The sequence below is a fragment of the Anomaloglossus baeobatrachus genome, chromosome 1 (genome assembly GCF_048569485.1).
Source record: "Anomaloglossus baeobatrachus isolate aAnoBae1 chromosome 1, aAnoBae1.hap1, whole genome shotgun sequence".
NCBI classification, from domain to species: domain Eukaryota; kingdom Metazoa; phylum Chordata; class Amphibia; order Anura; family Aromobatidae; genus Anomaloglossus; species Anomaloglossus baeobatrachus.
The window spans coordinates 752774814-752797946 of record NC_134353.1 but is presented as its reverse complement, the minus strand read 5'-3'; the positions used below and the strand labels follow the sequence as shown (position 1 = coordinate 752797946).

Here is a 23133-nt window from a genome sequence, read left to right as displayed (position 1 = left end):
TAATGTGGGACAACTTATCAACTTTGTTCAGACTCTTTAAAGTGAACCTGGCAAGTGCAATATGCACCCAGAACCATGAACAGTCCTGGGTGCAAATTGGTAATCCCTGCCTAACCCTCCCTGTATACACTAGCCTAGATAAAGAGATCTTTAGAAAAAGTATTTCTAAAGATCTTTTATCTTATGCTAATGAGCGAGGGCACTAGTCTCCCAAGGGCGTTATATCCCCCGACTACCGACTAGTCCACACTCTTAGCATGTTAGTATGCACACAGGGACGTGCTAACATGCTATTCAGTGCAGCATCATCAGCGGTGACGCGCGTACCTGTGTTTGCTGCCACCGTGCTTCTGATTGCAGAGCACTTCCGGTCATGCGCAGTATGAAGCCGAGTTCAAAGAGGTCTACTGCGCATGACTGGAAGTGCCCGGCATTCAGAAGTGCGGTCACAGCGAACACAGGAAGTCGCGACACCTTTGGTGACGCTGCATTGAATAGCATGTTAGTACACCTCTGTGGGTGTGCTAACATGCTAAGAGGGAGGACTAGTTGGGGGATATAACGCCCTTGGGACTAGTCCCCGCGCTCATTAGCATAAGATAAAAGATCTTTAGAAATACTTGTTCTAAAGATCTCTTTATCTATGCTAGTGTATACAGGGAAGGTTAGGCAGGGATTAGCAATATGCACCCAGAACTGCTTGTGGTTCTGGCTGCATATTGCACCTGATAGTTTCATTTTAAAGTAATAAATATGATGGATGCTACATACATATTGAAAAAAAAATAAAAGTATACCCTTTGGTGATTTTTTTTTTTCACTACATACCTCTTTATGGAATTGTTCATAAATCCCAGCATAAACCCACAAGAAAGGCAAAAGAGACAATCTGGAGGCCCAAAAGTTCATTAAAAGGAATCTGTAATTAGGTTTTTAACACCTAATCTGAGAGTAGCATAATGTAGAGACAGAGACACTGATTCCAGCGAGGTGTCACTTACTGCAGAGGTTCCCAACTCCAGTCCTCAAGGCACACCAACAGTGCATGTTTTCAGGATTTCTTTAGCATTGCATGGGTGTTGGATTCAGCACCTTTGCAGGTGATTAAATTATCACCTGTGCAATACTAAGGAAATCCTGAAAACATGCACTGTTGGTGTGCCTTGAGGACTGGAGTTGGGAACCTCTGACTTACTGGACTGCTTAGTGTAGTTGTGATAAAATCACTGTTTAATCAGCAGTAGATTATCATTACAGGACTACTTGGCCAGCTGCCAGTTAGTCTAGCATATTCATGATCTCTGTATAACTGCTTGATCTGCAGCAGAGAAAATATGGATTTTATCAAAATGACAGCAAACAGCTCAGTAAGTGCCACATCGCCGGAATCAGGGTGTCTGTCTCTACTTTATGCTGCTCTCAGATGGGGGAGAAAAAACCTGATGACAGATTCCCTGTAAGTGTATGCACCTTGAGTTTTCCCAGCATTTTAAGTAAACATATATAGTATATAAGTAAATGTTGTATGACTGTGTTTCTCAGATTGTAAAACACTGAGAAATAAATAACTAAATAATATAAAGGTAAGGCTATTATTTTGTGGACAATGAGGGTAATCGAGTAAATAAGGTCACAGACACAAACAAATTTAATACAGTGTGGTTTGAAATGATGGCTACAACTACTGATAAAGGAATTCAGACTAATACTATATCACAGGTAAGAAGCTGGTAGATCAACACAATGCAATAAAATTCAAAATTATACAAAAAGATAAAAGTATAAAAACACAAATATATAAAATGTAATTTATATTTTCTCATCTTCATTGCAGACAAGTTACGGTAAGTTTAGGCTATAACTTATTATAAGCCCAACTGGGTGTTACCAGAGATATTTCTCTGGGGGCTTCAACTTTGTCCTGTTAATGCCATTGACCAATGATACGCAGGAAGTATAAAGCAGTGGAAAAAACGAACATGCCTTGCTCTGTACAGTTGTTTAGTATAAGTAGAGTAGAGCTGAGTATCATTACAAACACTCCCAGAACTGTCACTGCAGAGGAGAGGGGAGTATGGCAGAGCTGGGTGTGATTTACAAACACCTCCAGATCTCCTGTCAAGACAGTATCAGCTGGGGAAAGGTGCAGACCTATGAAAGGAGAGCTGTAGGTGTGTTTGCAATGACACTCAGCTCCGCTGCATTTTACTTTCACTCACACTGACTGCCTTGAGAGGAGATCTGGAAGTGTTAGTAAACACACACAGAGCTGATCTATGCAGAGACCAGGGTGTGTACTTTTTTCCACTGCATGATGCCTCCTGCTTATGATTGGGCAATGTCACGGAGGAATTAAAGTATAAGACCTCAGAGCAGAATCTGGTAACACCCAGTTGGGGTAATCTAATAATAACTTTACAACCTAGTATCTCCTCAACAGAAATAAGATTTTTATTTTATTTTTTTAAAACTATATTTTACTCACCTTTTCAGTCACTAATCAACAATATGGCCAGTTTAACATGATCAAACTGATAAAAGGTCCTTTTTAACCACTTCTGGACTGCCCACATACTAAACGTCTGGGCGATCTACAGTTCTCCCTGCACTGCCTTTCTATAATGCCTTGGCAGTTTAACCAACTTGTACAAAATCATGGAGCTGTGGTAGTGGGAAGCTGGCTGTGAGACATGGTTTGCTGCCATGTATACCATCTCAATCTCTATATAGGCAGCGCTTGTGTATACAAATTAGGAAGCAGTAGAACTTACCGTGCTTTTTCCTTTGGAGCCAAAGAAAATGGGTTTAGGGAGGGAGCAGTAGATGCTTAGGAAACCCAAACAGCTCTGCTTTGCAGCCAAGAGGCTGAAATTCCATTGTAAGTGGGGCTAATATACCAGCCAAATTTACAGGCAAAATCAGCAATAAAATAAATGTATTGTATAAATATGCCCACTAAAAGGTCTTTTAAGACATTATCCAGGGCATATTATGTAAAAAAAAAAAAAAAAAATGTCTGAATCCTGTCCAGTCTCCAGCCACACTTCCATTGAAGAAAAAAAAATATATATATGTCCAATATATATTTACGGTGTTTTATCAGTCTTTCGAGGTTGTAAAACAATAATAAGTGAAACATTGACCGTATTTCCAATTTTTCTTTACACGTTCCTCCGATATCAGCAAAAAAAACCAAAAAGAATATAAAAAAGTTTACAAAAATTAAGCCCCATGTATAAGGAAAAAAAAAGTGCATAAATTATTTATTTCAATATCAGAATATTTTTTTATAGAGCTGTTAAAAGAGCATGTACAATAAAACCCCAAATTGTGCCTGGTGATGAATAGGTGGGGGGGGCTGGTCTTTTACATGTAGGTAAATGGGAAATGCACATTAACTTCTCACATGATTAAAGGGACAACCTTCTAATAAGGCATTATGTACTAATTTCACAAGCTGTTATCAAGGCAGGGGAAGTATTTTTTTAATTGGGAACCCTAAAAATTAGACACCTATCGCATCAAAGAATTGACATTACAAAAGTAACCAGAAATACTATTATTTGTTTTAAAATATAATACTATATTGCTGAAATATAGGAACATAGACTCCTGTTCTGGTGTCAAATAATCAAAACACATTTTATATCAAAATAGGGAGGGATGAAAGACTTCCAATGGTAAGAGCAGATGTGTGCCATCACACTTCATGAACAGCAGAATGTTTCTTGTACAGTTTCTTAGACCTTTGGAATAAATATATGATCTCTCTTTTTAAAGCTCCTGTTTGTCTTGAGTTTTGCTCTGGAAGCTGCTGAGAATATTGAGCCTCTTCTGTAGATCTTCTTTCTTGGAGTCACTCATCTTATTTTTTTCAATCAGTTTTGTAATGCGTTCAAACTCATTGTTAGCAAAGTTCTCTCCTTGGTCCAGGATTTTGCTCATGATCTTCATATATTGCTCCGCAGACTGTTTCTCCAGCTCTCTAACACTGACCGACATGGTCTGAGCTTTCTTAAGGAGCCTGCTCCTCTCCTCTTTACTGGTGGACTCTCTGAATTCTCCAGCCAACATATCATAGTCCTCCAGGCACCCAGGCATGCCCAAATATACTCCATGAGTCTTCAACCAATGTTGGATAGCACTGGTCCTAACCACTCCAGTGTACGGGATTGGGTTTTCAATATCACCATTTAGAAACAGATAAAAATATGGGAAATTTTCCTTATCCAGTTTGTACCGCTCACCCAGCTCCATGTTAAGTTTATCTCCGTAATCTGTAATTAAAAAGAAGGGACAATACAAAATAAGCTCTAAAAGCATTTATGAAAGGCCAGTGTCTTTAAAGAGTAACCATTGTTTTAATTTGTATTTCGTAAATCAACAGTAAGTATGAAAAGAAGCAACTTTGTAATAGATTGCTCTCTGAATATATCCTTGTTTCTCCTCCTGGACGGATAACTGAAGACAGATTTTACCGATTGAGAATTTTGAGAATGAATGAAGACAGATTGTTACGTCACTGAATTATGAGATGATAGTTGCAGCTGATGAGATTCTATGCAGAGGGGTTCTGTTTCTAGACCCTCCCTCTGTCTCTAGCTCCTCCTCTCTCCTTCATAGAATTTCATCGGCAGCAAATATCATCTCACAATTTAGTGACATAACAATTTGTCTTCACTGATACAGATTCTATCAGTGAATTGAAAATGATTGATCAGTACAGGAATAGAAAGAAGATTTCTCTAATGAGATATATTAAAATTCATTTTTGATCCATGTTAGCACGATTTACACTATATATCTATATATACTGATATATAAATATTTTTTTAATTTTTTTTATTTGGATTTAGCAAGTTGCAGCAGATAGCTTGCCGCTTAGTGCAGCTTTATGTACCTAGGGGTGGGAGCATCAGTATAAATATATAACATCTATGTACATTATATATATATATATATATATATATATATATATATATATATATATATATATATATATATATATGTGTGTGTGTATATATATATTTAAAAGCTGCTTATTTTCATGTGTACTATTGACTTATGCAATGTGCGTGTCCTATCTATGTCTACACTCTTGGCTCAGTGTCCTCTGGTGTTTTTTGCCATACTTGTCTACCTGCTATCCACATGCCCTGCTGTCCTGGTCCTCGTTGATCCAGGTGACATCTGCCTGCTAAGCCATCCCCTTTGTTCCCTGTCACTTACCTTGACCCATGGAATAGAGAATCCATATCGACATGTGAGCTCATACAAGCAATGAAGTTGACGTACATGAAAGTTATGCACAAATCCTAAATATAAAACTATAAATTGTAACAGCCAGAATCTGTACATGGATGTCTAGGGACCACTGGTCTTCATGAATGGAAGCTGTACTTATTTAGGTCTTACTCTGTGGATATGCCATAATGGCTCAAGATAGGAATAATCTTTTATATAAAACAACATACACATTACAGATCGATACATATGATTTTGTAGAAAATATCATTATTATGACTGGAGTTTCAGTATTGCTACCCCAACGTATTGTCACCCCTCTATAAGTCACCTGGAAGGCCACACCTAGAATATAGGATCCAGTTTTGGGCTCCACATTTTAAAAAGGATATTCAGAAGCTTGAGTCAGTTCAAAGGCAGCAAAATAATTATTGCTAAGAATGCTAAGCCTTCCATATGATGAGAGGTTGAAAAAGTTGGGCTTAGCTTAGAAAAAAGACGTCTCAGAGGAGATCTTATTTATATGTATAAATACATGTGTGGTCAATACAAAGGACTGGCACATGACTTATTCCTTCCAAAGACAATACTAAGGACCAGGGGGCATTCACTGCGAGTGGAAGAAAAGCGATTCCAACAGCTAAATAGGAAAGTGTTATTTACAGTTAGAGCAGTCAGATTGTAGAATTCCCTATGGCAGACACTAACAACTTTAAAAAAAAAGGGCTGGATGATTTCCTCAGTACATCAGTACACACAACATTGTTGGTTATAAATTAATTAGTAACAAAATATATAATTGGTGGAGGAAGGTTGAACTAGATGGACCTAGAAGTTTTTTCAACCTATGTAACTATGTAATAATTGCATAAAATGTAACCTTTTTTTATTTTTTACACCAGAATACTATCGTACAGGCAATGATACATTTCTGTTAAAATTGATCCTAGTACCACTTTGTCAAGTTGCCAATAGCTGTAACGACCTATGTCTGTGTAACATACAGCATACCTGCGTTATTACAGCTCCTTTAGATTCTCAAACCAAAAGATGTTCCTACATATTCAATGACATTAGGAAAGATGGATCGTTGACCAATCATTGATAGATTGTTGTTCAAATCTGTGTGAGTGTCAAAATTAAAATTCTGTAAAAGTTAAAATGGCTAAATGTAGAAATAATCTGGGTAGTTGAGGCCACATATTTCTCCCTAGGTATCGGGGGAAATGATCTTGCAATCTTACCTATCGTTGATAACCATTAGGAATGCTTTATTCCTTCTTTGTCCAAGCTCTATGTGATTCCTATGACTTTTACAAGCTAAATAGTGCAGCCTGCCGCATTAGTCTACTCAGCAGAATAAGGCAGATAGATTTTTCAATTACAGCCATTTACAAATGGTTCAAAATAATGTCCGGTGAGATTTCTCTAAAAATGATCGTGTGATCCTAAACAGCCTGTCATGGAGCAATGATAAACAATTCAAGGTCAAATAAAGTCAAAATTGTTCAGAAGTAAACATTTTCTAAAAATACTTACAATATCCATAATGCAAAGTGCAATATTGGAAAAGACTTACTCAGCAATGACAAAAGGGTCAAGAACATGATTGTATTTGTTAATCTCACCATAAAATCTCGCGTCGTAGGATTAATCCTATTAACAAACAGACGTTCACACTGGTTAATGTCAAAACATCTGCTATTTTAGGTAAGACGGGCAGTCTCCTCCTCAGTCCCAAGTTCTCGGAAGTCAGAACAATGGGACACTCAATCATATGGTGGAACTCAGAGTTACTTCTAAAATCATTGTTTTTTTTCTGATTTCATGGTAATAAAAGAGGTAAAACGTTCCTGAGTCATTGCAGAGTATATAGAAATGCATTGGATGGCAACTAAAAATTGACATAGCCATGTGTATTCTGCTATGGTCACTAAATATCAGTTAATTGGTTGCTCGTTCACCAGATATTGATTACGTATCGTTCATGTGGTGGAGGTTGGGGTACTTCCACATAGCGAGATCGCTAGCGAGATCGCTGCTGAGTCACGTTTTTTGTGACACACCAGTGACCTCATTAGCGATCTCGCTGTGTGTGACACTGAGCAGCGATCTGGCCCCTGCTGTGAGATCGCTGCTCTTTACACACGGTTCTGGTTCATTTTTTGGACGTTGCTCTCCCGCTGTGAAGCACACATCGCTGTGTTTGACAGTGAGAGAGCAACGATCTGAATGTGCAGGGAACAGGGAGCCGGCGTCTGGCAGCCTGCGGTAAGCTGTAACCAAGGTAAATATCGGGTAACCAAGCAAAGCCCTTTGCTTGGTTACCCGATATTTACCTTGGTTTCTAGCGTCCGCCGCTCTCACGCTGCCAGTACCGGCTCCCTGCACACGTAGCCAGAGTACACATCGGGTAAATAAGCAAAGTTCTTTGCTTATTAACCCGATGTGTACTCTGGCTTGGAGTGCAGGGAGCCAGCGCTAAGCGGTGTGCGCTGGTAATCAAGGTAAATATCGGGTAACCAAGCGCTTGGTTACCCGATATTTACCTTAGTTACCAAGCGCAGCATTGCTTCCACGCGTCGCTGCTGGCTGGTCACTGGTGAGATCTGCCTGATTGACAGCTAACCAGCGACCATGTAGCGATGCACCAGCAATCCTGACCAGGTCAGATCGCTGTTGGGATCGCTGGAGCGTCGCTAAACTGGGACAGTACCCTTAGACCTGTTGATCGGTGAGGGTGCTGGCCCTTCATCGTCTCAGTTTGACAACCTATCCTAAGCATAGGTCTTCATAAGCTGGTGACTGGACAGCCCCTCTAAGCTTTCTTCATTTTTCTTTTAGATCTTAGGTTCTCTATTTTTGGTACATGTACCACAGAGGTACTCACAGTGCTTTCAATATGTGGCACAGTATATAACCAAAGCTTTGCTGATACTTTGATATAAATAAATTTATTAGGGGTATTTGGCATAGAAAGACTTCTGAAGCTAACGTTAGGCCTTTCCCTTCTGTGGGCTGAAGTTTACACACAGCTTGGGACATGAAGGCAGCTGCACAAGACATGTTCTTCAGCCTCTACTGTGCTTTTTCCTATTTCATGGAAACATTTTATCTGAGTGTATGCGCCTGATCATGGACACAAATGCATTGTAGACTTAGCCTTAATGAATTTAACATCAGCAAAGAAATCTGACAAGGTCCATAGTTAGATTAGGCTTTTACCAGACTTTTACTGTTGCGTTCAAGGAAGTAGATACACCTATGGCAAAGGCTTAAGTTGTCTACGACTGGCGCACCGCCATCACCGCTCTGCGCAGCGTTCTCACATTTGATCTAGAGTTATAGAACAGTGACAATAATAATGGACAGTTTTGTGACAATTTATGATCTTCATAACACTAAATTTATGAAGGTGAAATCACAATCTAATGTGCACACGTCCCAAGCTCGGGTTTGGGTTTAGCTTTAAAGGGTACATATGAAAATAAAAATGCTGAAGCAACTTTTCTTAGCATGCAATTTGTGGCTCTGCTCTGGAATTTTTTCTGGGAATATAGGAATGAATTGATAATGCAGTATTTTCAAACCCGTAGTTAAAGGACTGTCAGATTGTAGTTACACACGCCTTAAAGAAATACATATTAGTTCATTAAATCTGTGTATATATGCATGTAGTGTGGTATGAGTGTATTAATATGCTCATCTAGTGCCACTCTCTTCGGGATCCAGCGCAGTGCTGCTCCGCTTGTCACTGGGATTCCAACTAGCCAGTTCATTCTAAGCGTGAGCTGGAAGTCTGATTTACAATGAAAGCCTATGGAGACTCGTTTTGACGCACCATCAACTTTCATTTTAAAAGCCACTTTCAGGTCACACAGAGCACATTGTGACCCAGAGAGTCTGCAGAGGGGTAAACATCACTGAGACGTGGAGCAGAACAGCACTGTATCCCGAAGAGAAGCGGCAGGCATATGTACACACATTTGAAAAATACAGATAGAGTCCTTCTTTAAAGAGGATAGGCTATCGATGCAGACAATACATTGCATAAATGCAGTGTAATATTATGCTATACAGTGACACAGCTCTAAAGAAGAAATGATCTCAAAATATTCCGACATTACTAGGAAGAATGACACCAAGCAGAGTTATAATAAAAGATATTATAAACTCAAATTATGGGCATGGTGCTCTTAGTATTAATTTTGCTTTCAAAGATGCGGAATACTGTCTTTTTCTCACTCACCCCCCCAAAATTAGGGAAGAAAGGGGGCGGTATGTCTTATAGTCCGGATGTGCCTGGCTTACTATGGGTGGGGGAGGGGGAGCGACGGTGGGGTGGTACACAGGTGCAGGGTCGCTGCTGCAGAAAGCCGGCGACTAGGGTGAACACGTATGCCCGCTATTAAAAAAAAATGAGTATTCATTGATTCCCACACCAATACTCCAGCCCATCTCTAGGAACTAAAACTGCTACCAAGAGGTGGGTGCGATTATGGGCATGGGGTGCAGTGAATATTTAATTTCTTCAACAGCGGACACACTGATCACCCCAGCCACCAGTGTGTCTGCTGTTAAAGGAAATTAATATTCACTGCTCACCATGCCCATAATCCCAGGTGTGGGGGAAGCGAATAGTCATTTTGAATTAGTCGACAGCTGTGCATGGTATTGACAAAGAGGGAGGCGGATGGACGGTGATTAGAATCATTTATTTTTTTGTATGTGTGTGGCATAGCAAGAGACAAATATACCATGATGGGCCCATGGTGGGAATCATATATACTAGGCACATATATACCAGGATGAGGATCATATATACCAGGATGGGGGACATACATACATTTAAGGGCCTAGAATGGGGGATATTAGTACAGAATTGGGGACATAACCCCCATAACAATGCGTCATGACCACATTTTTTGTTTCAAATTTACTTTTTCCTAGTTTCCACCTCGAAAACCTAGGTGCGTCTTATGGTTCGGGGCATCTTATAGTCCAAAAATACAGTATGTAAGATAATTTACTGTACCTTAGTAGATGTATTTTAGTTACTATTAAGGAAATAAAAAATGAACACATAAAATAATATATCAAGTGAATGTAATTTTAGCTTTCAGAATGACATGCACAGTGAGAAGCAACAGTCACAGTCGAACTACCTGAGATCCCAACATCAGCCACCAGAAGCTCTTTACTGGAAGATGAACTTTCTGCTAATTGTTTGAACTCGTCCTGCTTTTCTCCATACGGATACTGAGTATCAAACTTTACCAACACAAACTTCATCTTTGGAATGACCTACAGTAGAAGATAAAACAGCATATTTTATGGAAATACTCAATGTACTTGCTTGCTTTACCTGAAAAAAAATTAATGTAATAACATTTTTAAAATTGAACTTTTATACATACGTTAAAATCATAATTTTCTCCTTTGAACATAAAGTATTAAAGGTTATTCCTAACTATACAAGCAACTACCGTAAATCTCTTATACACCGAAAAATAATTTGTAATTAGTCTTTACTGTTTTGTATTCTTAAAGGGAATCTGATAGCTGATACATCCTGCCCGATCCATGGGCAACATGTATCAGACCATATATCTATGATTACAGACAGGTATTTTTAACTTTGAAATGCTGCTGCATTTTAGAGATCAACATAGTTTAATAGGTGCCGGAGAACAAGTTACACAGCAGATTGTAACGTCTGTCTTAGGCCACAGGCTGAAAATGGCTAACCGGAACAGACTGCACAAGCCACTCCATTTGGTAGAATCCAGAGAAACCCTTGACGCCCTATACAGGGATCTGGATAAAACACAGGGTCCAATGGATTGCCACCTATAGAAGAGCTGCCCTCCTAAGGTGCAAACCAGAGGCAGAAAGAGTAGTCAGGGAGCTGGGTCAAAAGCAAGGAGGGAATCAAAGTACTAAATTGTCAGGCAGAATAAGCGTCAAATAAGCCGAGGTCAAACAGGAAAACACCAATTCTAAGCAGAAAACAAACAGCGTTATCCAGGGAAGCACAAGCTATATCTGGCAACTTCCAACAGTAAGCTGTAAGCTTTAGTAGTGTGTGTTGCGTTCTAATAGACTGAAGCCAGGAGCTGATGACATCAGTTGGACAGTAAATTCCCATTCTGTCAGACTGGAAGGTAGTGCAGGTGGAAAGAGCCTACGCTGTCCAGAGCTTCTCATTTTAACATGTCCTCTATCACCAGCACTGGCCGCAGAGTGAATACGGCAACACTTGATGACAGAAGCAGACATCACAGGAGCATGTTCTGGTGGAGATGTGATACAGATTAGTCAAAAAGGCGGATCCCCGGCAATTTCTCTCTGCCCACAGTCAATGACTGACAGGTCTCTCCCTTCATGAACACACAGGGATACACCTGCCATTCACTGTCAGCGGGCAGGGAAAACCTGCAGGGGACCTGCCTGACCGATTAGTCTCCCATGTGGTTCAGTCCCCAGCAGCTATCAAACTACATTTTCCTCTGAAACGTTGTGGCGTTTCAAAGTTAAATACATGTAACTAAAATATTACAGCCACAGTCTGAAACATGCTGACCTAGAATCAGGCAGCATGCATCAGCTGTAAGGTTCCCTTTAAAGGTCTCTGTGGTAAAAGAATACAGACAGCCTGGGAGTTCTGATTTTCCATCTGTTCTGTACTTCTGCTTCTTCATTCTATTCATCTTCAGGGTTAGCAAGACCCAATAGTTGAGAGCAATGTACAAGGGTGAGTTCTGAATGATGGTGGCTCATTAGAGTATACAAACGAGGCAGACAGTTCAAAAACATGCAACTGAAAGTTTACTCCAAGCAAGCATAGAGAGTAAGGCCCTGTGCGCACTAGGCGTTTTTACCCGCGGATTTACCAGCGGTTTTGCTGCGGAAATTTCTTGAGAAATGTTTGAAATCTTTCCGTAGACATTTCCCAGCAAAACTTATGGTAAAAAAAATTGCTGTGCGCACACTGCATTTTTTTCTCAAGAAAACTCTTTGTGAAGATTTTCTTGAGAAAATTTCTTGAGAAAATGTGCATGTCACTTCTTTTCCGCAGGTACCTGCGGTATACCCCCGGTATTTCACTCCATTCACTGTAATGTAATCGCGAAATTCCGGGGGTATACCGCAGGTAGCAAATGATGTGCGGTATACCCCCGGTATAGCCGCGATTTACGTGCGGTAATGTTCATCGCTGCCTGCGGTTTTGCAGGAAGTGATGTCATTAAGACAGAAGAGGAAGCGGAGCAGAGTAAACACAGACGTCACACTCCCTGGACGCCGCACAGAAGCACTTCTGTGTGACCTCCAGGTGCCCGCGCAGTCTGTGTCCCGCTCCGGCCCCGCCGCTGCCAGCACAGCAGTGTGTCAGTGTCTGCCCGCAGTATCAGCAGCTTGTCACGCTGCAGCGCAGGCAGACACTGACACACAGCAGTGCGTGCAGCCGCGGGGATGACGGGCGCTGCTGTCAGGAGGTGAGATGAGATCATTACCTGCTGTGACGATCTCCTGCCTCCTGTCACTGCCATCTATGCCCGCGGCCCGAGACTGTCACTGGTGGTGACGTCACGGGCTCTCGCGATACTGCTGAGAACGCGGCGGGCATAGAAGGCACTGACAGCGCTGATGGTAGGATTGCAGGAGATCATCACAGCAGGTAATGATCTCATCTAACCTCCTGATGGCAGCGCTCGTCATCCCCTGCAGTGACCTGGGCTGACCTATTGATGTTAGCTCAGGTCACTGCATTACTCTCCCAGCCAATGGGGATCCTTCTGTTCTTCATTGACTGGGACAGTGACTATGCTATGGATCATCGTGGGACCACCCCCCCGCAAAAGGACGATCGATTTTTAGAAAATGAGCGACGTGTCAACGAGCAACAATAAGGTGAGTATTTTTGCTCGATCACAGACGCTCGTAGCTGTCACACGCAATGATATGTCAAACGATGACGGATGTGCATCACTTACGACGTGCCCCCGACGACATATCGTTAGATATATCGTAGCGTGTAACGTGCCCTTAAGGTGTAAAAGTGTGACATTCAGAAGTAAATATAAATACAAATGACCATATAAAAGAAAAACAAGAAAAACAATGTTTTTGCTTTCCTCTTTATGGTCATCTGTATATATATATATATATATATATATATATATATATATATATATATATATATATATATAGTGCTGGCCAAAAGTATTGGCACCCCCGCAATTCTGTGAGATAATACTCTGTTTCTTCTTGAAAATGATTGCAATCACAAATTCTTTGGTATTATTATCTTCATTTATTTTGCTTGCAATGAAAAAACACAAAAGAGAATGAGACAAAAATCAAATCATTGATCATTTCACACAAAACTCCAAAAATGGACCAGACAAAAGTATTGGCACCCTTAGCCTTGGGCGGGCTTTGCACATTGCGACATCGCAAGCCGATGCTGCGATGTCGCACGCGATAGTCCCTGCCCCTGTCGCAGGTACTATATCTTGTGATAGCTGGCGTAGCGATAATTATCGCTACGCCAGCTTCACATGCACTCACCTGCCCGGCGACCCGCCTACTTCCTAAGGGGGCGGGTCAAGCGGCGTCACAGCGACGTCAAACGGCAGGCGGCCAATGGCAGCGGAGGGGCAGAGATGAGCAGGATGTAAACATCCCGCCCACCTCCTTCCTTCCGTATAGTCGCTGGCGGCAGGTAGATGTTCCTCGCTCCTGCGGCTTCATACACAGCGATGTGTGCTTCCGCAGGAACGAGGAACTACATCGTACCTGTCGCGGCACCGGCATTATGGAAATGTCGGAGCCTGCACCGATGATACCATAACGACGCTTTTGCGCTCGTTCATCGTATCATCTAGGATTTACACACTACGACATCGCAAGTGACGCCGGATGTGCAGCGCAGGCAGACACTGACACACAGCAGTGCGTGCAGCCGCGGGGATGACGGGCGCTGCTGTCAGGAGGTGAGATGAGATCATTACCTGCTGTGACGATCTCCTGCCTCCTGTCACTGCCATCTATGCCCGCGGCCCGAGACTGTCACTGGTGGTGACGTCACAGGCTCTCGCGATACTGCTGAGAACGCGGCGGGCATAAAAGGCAGTGACAGCGCTGATGGTAGGATTGCAGGAGATCGTCACAGCAGGTAATGATCTCATCTAACCTCCTGATGGCAGCGCTTGTCATCCCCTGCAGTGACCTGGGCTGACCTATTGATGTTAGCTCAGGTCACTGCATTACTCTCCCAACCAATGGGGAACCTTCTGTTCTTCATTGACTGGGACAGTGACTATGGTATGGATCATCGTGGGACCACCCCCCCGCAAAAGGACGATCAATTTTTAGAAAATGAGCGACGTGTCAACGAGCAACAATAAGGTGAGTATTTTTGCTCGATCACAGATGCTCGTAGCTGTCACACGCAATGATATGTCAAACGATGCCGGATGTACATCACTTACGACGTGCCCCCGACGACATATCGTTAGATATATCGTAGCGTGTAACGTGCCCTTAAGGTGTAAAAGTGTGACATTCAGAAGTAAATATAAATACAAATGACCATATAAAAGAAAAACAAGAAAAACAATGTTTTTGCTTTCCTCTTTATGGTCATCTGCATATATACCCTTTTTGGATTACGCCGGACCCGGATTTGATTGTTCTTGTCAATAAATTGGTGAAAGAGGGAATGTGGGGAGTGTTTTTTCAAATAAAACTTTTTTTGTTGCCTATTTTTTATTTCTTACTGACTGGGTTGGTGATGTCGGGTATCTGATAGACGCGTGACATCATTAACCCCAGGGCTTGATGCAAGGTGACATTACACATCTGGCATCAACCCCATATATTACCCCGTTTGCCACCGCACCAGGGTAACGGGATGAGTTGGGGCGAAGCACCAGGATTGGAACGTCTAATGGATACGCCACTTCTGGGGCGGCTGCAGCCTGCTATTTTTAGGCTGGGGAGTGTCCAATAACAGTGGACCTTCCTAGTCTGAGAATATCAGACCCCAGCTGTCTGCTTTACCTTGGCTGGTGATCCAATTTGGGGGGGACCCCACGTTTTTTGTTTTAAATTATTTATTTAATGTAAAATAACAGTGTGGGGTGTCCTCTGTTTTGGATTACCAGCCAAGGTGAAGCTGCCAGCTGTGGTCTGCAGGCTGCAGCTGTCTGCTTTACCCTAGCTGGCTACAAAAGATTGGGGGACCTCACGTCATTTTTTTTTAATTATTTATTTATTTTTTGGCTAAATACAAGGCTAGGTACCCTTTAGTGCCACATGAAAGTCACTAAAGGGTGCCAGCTTAGAATATGCAGGGGGGTGGGACATTATATAGGTCTTTCTCATCTATCTATCTATTCATCTATCCATCTTTCCCTCAATCCATTATCTGTCTATATATCGATTATCTATCTATTATTTATATTATTTATTGCAGTTCAGCATAAAAAAACCGCAGGGACCAACCTGCGGAAAAACCGCGGCAAAAACGCATGCGTTTTTCCCGCGGTTTTGGTGCGTTTTTTTTACCACAGGTGCGGTAATCTTCAACTCACGAAAGTTTCTCAAGAAATTTTCTTGAGAAAAATCCCTTTTCTAGTGCGCACATAGCCTAATAGTTTAAAACAGGGGGACTTGGCACAGATGCTTGTCAGTTATAGCCTACCGATATGAAAGATTTGTGATTACAAAGCAACACATAATAACTTAATAGCAAATGGTCGGCACACACCAAGCTTGGCGCAGACTAAAACTTTGGTCATCGTTGCTGATGGGGAGATGGGGACTTCAACCTCCATTGGTTATGAGTGTAAAGTGGTCCACATCTACAAAAATAATACAAAAGTTCGGTGTCGCTGGTCAGTGGGTACTGATGCTCAGCACTAAGATGGAAGCTGGCAGTGATCTATAATTGAAAAGTCACCCAAGAACTCTACCTCACCAGTGATGAGCACTGACAGACCCCAAGAAATCTTCACAGATCACCATTTTACTGACAAATATCACACACTACACTCCTCTCTCAGAACACCAAACATTTCAATATATATTCTAGCTCCACTCCAGTACAAACATGTGCGACAGCAGACTATTGTCTAAACACATTACCAGAGACCCTTATTTATGGCGCCTTTAAACCTGCTGTCCCAGGCCATTAAACAACCTTAGATCCTTAGATCAGCTATACGTGTGACAATTGGTGGTCGTTTACTGGCCGGTCTAGACTGTCCGACCAGATTTCTAGGCACAATAAATGATTAATACGATTGTTCTGTGCCCATAGGATATTATGTTATCGGCAGCAATTTTACTGTTTACACAGGACAATAGTCTGACAAGAATTTTTAGAGGCACATTAAGGATTAACAAAGCAAACAAACAAGAATTTTCCTTGTTCGACTGGTGATTGTCGGCCTGCTTAGATGGGCCATAATTGGGGACAAGTGCTCCTACCGGTCCATCTGCATCTAAACATACACAAAGCAATCATAACTGCTAACATTAGAAGCTTAGTCCTTGAAAAGAAAAACCTGTTATCAGCACTCAGGGAATCAAACAGGCCTGGACATGTATTGGCCTAATATGTCAGCATAAAATCAATGTCCAGTCAACTTTGCTGGTGTCATCATCATCTCAAACACAGAGTCTATCTAATCAGTCGACAGCGCTTTATGGAGGGGAATGAGACTGTTTTATGGGAAATTATTCAGGTTAATGCCGTATCCACACATCCATGTGTCCAATCCAATCCAGGCCAATCCAGGCCTTCAACCGCCTTCTAGACAGATATGAGGTTGTTAGGTTCGGATCAGAAAACCCGCAGTTTGTGAGTCTTTACTTAGACCGTGATACACAGATGTGAGAACGCGACATAACTTGTATTTTCTTCATTTAAATCCATACTAATTTTATACCTATGAGTCCACATTGATGACTGACAGTCTTCCATGGAAGTCAGTTGAGCCTGGAAACCAGGACAGCACGGCCAGTAGTGGAGCCAATAGAGTAAAAAGAGACGATGCCAGTGTCCAAAATGGGATAAAGTCAATCATGTCTATTGAAATCTTCTTAACATAGCAGTAAGCCATATCAAACATAGAGGACAAAAAATGGGCCCATGCGAATATGAGTTTGGAGCCATTGTGGCCCTTAGTCGTATCATGGGTGGCGTGGCATAAAACAGTTAGGCTGTGTGCGCACGTTGCGTAATTACATGCATTTACGCTGCGTATTGCACTGCAGCGTAAATGAATGCGTCCTGCGTCACCTGCACAATCTATGAAGCTTGTGCAGGATACGTGCGCATGTTCCTTTTTTGAACGCAGCGATTTGGGTGCTAAAATTTTGACCAAAATCCGTGCGTTCAAAAAAGCAGCATGTCACTTATTCCGTGCGCTATGGATGCAGCTCCCACTCTGTCTATGGTGGGGGCAGCATCCAGAGCTCATGAAATCGGCTTTTTTTCTGCACAAAAGATGCATCCATTATGCAGTCTTTCTGCAGCGATTTGAAGCGTACATGTGCTGTCAAATCGCTGCAGAATATTCAGCAGGTACGTGCGAACAAGCCCTTACAGGTAATTCATCACACCTGGAACCAAATTTGTTAACTCTTAGCCATATGCGCACAGTGCATTTTTGTGGTGCAGATTTGACACAAATTTGTATTCCTATCTTTATGCCAGCTATGCCAGCAAAGGCAATGAAAATCCTGAAGTGCTGTGCGCAGGTTGCGTATGTTTTCCCTTGCAGATTTGGTGCAGAAAATTATCTGCAGCATGTCAATTGTTGGTGTGTTTCTAAGCCCTTCCACCCATTGACTTCATTAAGAAAAACACATGACACAAAAACTCACCAAAAATGCATACGTGTTTCTCTGCACCAAATACTCAACATGCACACATAGCCTTAAACAGACATACACAAAAATGACGTAATATCCCGCCCACCTCCTTCCTTCCGCATTGCCGGCGGCCGCAGGTAAGCTGCAGTTCATCGTTCCCAGGGTGTCACACGGAGCGACGTGTGCTGCCTCGGGAACAATGAACAACGGCGCGCAAAAGGACGTTCGATTTTTAGAAAATGAGCGACGTGTCAACGAGCAACGATAAGGTGAGTATTTTTGCTCGATCACAGACGCTCGTAGCTGTCACACGCAACGATATGTCAAACGATGCCGGATGTGCATCACTTACGACGTGCCCCCGATGACATATCGTTAGATATATCGTAGCGTGTAACGTGCCCTTAAGGTGTAAAAGTGTGACATTCAGAAGTAAATATAAATACAAATGACCATATAAAAGAAAAACAAGAAAAACAATGTTTTTGCTTTCCTCTTTATGGTCATCTGCATATATATATATATATATATATATATATATAGTGCTGGCCAAAAGTATTGGCACCCCTGCAATTCTGTGAGATAATACTCAGTTTCTTCTTGAAAATGATTGCAATCACAAATTCTTTGGTATTATTATCTTCATTTATTTTGCTTGCAATGAAAAAACACAAAAGAGAATGAAACAAAAATCAAATCATTGATCATTTCACACAAAACTCCAAAAATGGACCAGACAAAAGTATTGGCACCCTTAGCAGACATGCTTGGAGTAGCAAAATCAACAGTCGGGTACATTCTGAGAAAAAAGGAATTGACTGGTGAGCTTGGGAACTCAAAAAGGCCTGGGCGTCCACGGATGACAACAGTGGTGGATGATCTCCGCATACTTTCTTTTGGTGAAGAAGAACCCGTTCACAACATCAACTGAAGTCCAGAACACTCTCAGTGAAGTAGGTGTATCTGTCTCTAAGTCAACAGTAAAGAGAAGACTCCATGAAAGTAAATACAAAGGGTTCACATCTAGATGTAAACCATTCATCAATTCCAAAAATAGACAGGCCAGAGTTAAATTTGCTGAAAAACACCTCATGAAGCCAGCTCAGTTCTGGAAAAGTATTCTATGGACAGATGAGACAAAGATCAACCTGTACCAGAATGATGGGAAGAAAAAAGTTTGGATAAGAAAGGGAACGGCACATGATCCAAGGCACACCACATCCTCTGTAAAACATGGTGGAGGCAACGTGATGGCATGGGCATGCATGGCTTTCAATGGCACTGGGTCACTTGTGTTTATTGATGACATAACAGCAGACAAGAGTAGCCGGATGAATTCTGAAGTGTACCGGGATATACTTTCAGCCCAGATTCAGCCAAATGCCGCAAAGTTGATCGGACGGCGCTTCATAGTACAGATGGACAATGACCCCAAGCATACAGCCAAAGCTACCCAGGAGTTCATGAGTGCAAAAAAGTGGAACATTCTGCAATGGCCAAGTCAATCTCCAGATCTTAACCCAATTGAGCATGCATTTCACTTGCTCAAATCCAGACTTAAGACGGAAAGACCCACAAACAAGCAAGACCTGAAGGCTGCGGCTGTAAAGGCCTGGCAAAGCATTAAGAAGGAGGAAACCCAGCATTTGGTGATGGCCATGGGTTCCAGACTTAAGGCAGTGATTGCCTCCAAAGGATTCGCAACAAAATATTGAAAATGAAAATATTTTGTTTGGGTTTGGTTTATTTGTCCAATTACTTTTGACCTCCTAAAATGTGGAGTGTTTGTAAAGAAATGTGTACAATTCCTACAATTTCTATCAGATATTTTTGTTCAAACCTTCAAATTAAACGTTACAATCTGCACTTGAATTCTGTTGTAGAGATTTCATTTCAAATCCAATGTGGTGGCATGCAGAGCCCAACTCGCGAAAATTGTGTCACTGTCCAAATATTTCTGGACCTAACTGTATATATATATGTGTGTATATATATATATGTGTATATATATATATATATATATATATATATATATATATATACACATACAGTTGCATACAAAAGTTAGGGCACCCCTGGTTAAAATTACTGTTAGGCCGGCGCCACACGGGGCACTAGTGCGATCTTCGCATGACACTTGGCTCACGCTGGCAGCACAGCAGGAGCCGAGTGTCATGCGAGTGTCCCTGCTACTGAGGTCCGACTGTGCGAGCAGACATCAGCTGCGGGGGGCGGACCTCAGCTGCGGGGGGCGGGATGGTGCTGAGGAGGGGAGGAAGGGATTTATCTCCCTCTCTCCTCCATAGCTGTCATTGCCATTCTCACACTGCACTCGCGGTAAACCGGTGTACCGTGAGTGCAGTGCGATTTTTCTCTCGCCCCATAGACTTGAATGGGTGCGAGAGAAAGAGTATCGCATTATAATCGCAGCATGCTGCAATTGTATTCTCGGTCCGATTGGGGCTGAGAAAATAATCGCTCATGGGCACACAGGCTAATATTGGTCCGAGTGGAATGCAATGTTTTATCGCACTCCACTCGCACCGTTTTTCTCGTCGTGTGGCTTAGGCCTTATTGTGAACAGGTAAGCAAGTTGAAGATGAAAATCTCTAAAAGACATAAAGTTAGAGATTACACATTTCCTTCTATATATATTTTTTTTCCATCTTTTACATTTTAAATTTAACAAAAAAGGTCAATAGACAGATACAAAGGTTTGGGCAGCCTGCATGGTTAGTACCTAGTAGCAGACCCTTTGGGAAGTATCACAGCTTCGAAACTCTTTTTGTAGCCAGCCAAGAGTCTTTCAATTCTTGTTTGAGGGATTTTCATCCATTCTTCCTTGGAAAAGTCTAAAGCGGGCTTTACACACAGCAACATCACTAGCGATGTCGCTGGTGAAAGCACCCGGCCCCGTCGGTTGTGCGTCACGGGCAAATCGCTGCCGGTGGTGCACAACATCGCTTATACCCGGCACACATACTTACCTGCCTAGCGACGTCGCTGTGGCCGGCGAACCGCAGGTACGATGATATTCCTTGTTCCTGCGGTGTCACACATAGCGATGTGTGCTGCCGCTGGAACGACGAACAATCTGCGTCCTGCAACAGCAACGATAATCAGGATTAGAACGACCAGACAATGATCAACGATTAGGTGAGTAATTTTCATCGTTAACGGTCGTTCGTGCGTTTCACATGCAACGACGTCGGTAACGAGGCCGGATGTGTGTCACGAATTCCTTGACCCCCAACGACATCTCGTTAGCTATGTCGTTGCGTGTAAAGCCCGCTTTAGGCTATGTGCGCACTGAGAATTTATCGTGGCGTTTTTCGGGTGCGTTTTGGGGCTCAAAACTGCATGACTTTGCTTCCCCAGCAAAGTCTATGACTTTTCGTTTTAGCTGTCAGCACACAGCTTTTTTTTAGCTGCATTTTTTGAGCTAAAAAAAAAAAAAAATGAACATGTCGATTCTTTCCTGCGTTTTTCACCCATGCAATGCATTGGAAAAATGCCGCAAAACGCAGCCAAAAATGCACCAAAACGCAGTAAAAATACATGAGTTTTTGCCGCTGCATTTTTGTGCTTTTTTTGCGGCAAAAACTCAGCGTCTTTGAGAAGTTCAAAAACATAATTGTGCACACATAGCCTAAAGCGGGCTTTACACACAGCTACATTGCTAGCGATGTCGCTGGTGAAAGCACCCGCCTCCGTCGGTTGTGCGTCAAGGGCAAATCACTGCCCGTGGCGCACAACATCGCTCCGACCCATCACACATACTTACCTGCCTAGCAATGTCGCTGTGGCCGGCGAACCGCCTCTTTTCTAAGGGGGCGGTTCGTTCGGCGTCACAGAGGCTTCACTAAGCGGCCGACCAATAGAAGCGGAGGGGCGGAGATGAGCGGGCCGAACATCCCGCCCACCTTCTTCCTTCCTCATTGCGGGCAGCCGCAGGGACGGTGATGTTCCTCGTTCCTGCGGTGTCACACATAGCAATGTGTGCTGCCGCAGGAACGACGAACAATCTGCATCCTGCAACAGCAACGATAATCGGGATTAGAACGACCGGACAACGTTCAACGATTAGGTGAGTAATTTTGATCGTTTAACGGTCGTTCGTGCGTTTCACACGCAACAACGTCGTTAACGAGGCCGGATGTGCGTCACGAATTCCGTGACCCCAACGACATCTCGTTAGCAATGTCGTTGCGTGTAAAGCCAGCTTTAGAGTTCTGTGAGATTCCTGGGTCATCTTGCATGCATAAAGATTTTGCATCACCTTATTTTGAGAGCTATAATATTTCTATATATTTCTGCCAACAGAGTCATGTGAAGGCTTGTTTTTTGAGGGGTGATTTGACGTTTTTATTGGTATCATATTCGGGCACATAATATTTTTTGATCGCTTTCTATTCTGATTTTTAGGATGCAGAATGAACAAAAATCAGTAATTTAGAAATAGGTTGTTTTTTTTGTTATACCTTTTAGTGCGTGGTAAAAGTGAAAAGACAGCTTTATTCTTTGGGTCAGTACGATTACAGCGATACTACATTTATATTTTTATTATCTATTTTGTAATTGTCACTTTTACACAATAAAAACAATTTTATAGAAATATTGAAAAATAGAAAGATGGAAAGGCAATAGCTGGTAAAGCTGTACAAAAATCCTTTATTGAAAAAACGAGTTACGGATCAGGGCATCAGGGGAGGGAAAAACACACAAACATGCTGGACAACGGCTGTTTCGCGCCCTCTCGGGGTGTTTCTACGGGTCCACCATAGAAGCACCCCCGAGAGGGCGCGAAACGGCCATTGTCCGGCATGTTTGTGTGTTTTTCCCTCCTCTGATGTCCTGATCCATAACCCGTTTTTTCAAAAAAGGATTTTTGTACAGCTTTACTGGTGAGTGCCTTTCCATCATTCTGTTTTTCAATATGAACGAGTGTTTTCTTTGAAAGAGCACCACGGTAGCTGTGTTGTTTTTTCTGCCTTTCTGCTGAAG

The 23133-nt window shown here is 42.2% G+C and overlaps 1 protein-coding gene across 1 annotated transcript in view; it reads right to left on the bottom strand.

The window, feature by feature from the left end:
- Positions 1-2996: 2996 nt before the first annotated feature.
- Positions 2997-23133, bottom strand: part of ERP29 (endoplasmic reticulum protein 29) — a 52153-nt gene continuing 32016 nt past the window's right edge. The window contains exons 2-3 of the mRNA XM_075341846.1: positions 10410-10548; positions 2997-4277 (exon numbers count right to left, since the gene is read on the bottom strand). Of these exons, the coding sequence (XP_075197961.1) occupies positions 3775-4277; positions 10410-10548 (642 nt within the window). The 3' untranslated portion in view covers positions 2997-3774. The remainder of the gene's footprint in view (positions 4278-10409; positions 10549-23133) is intronic.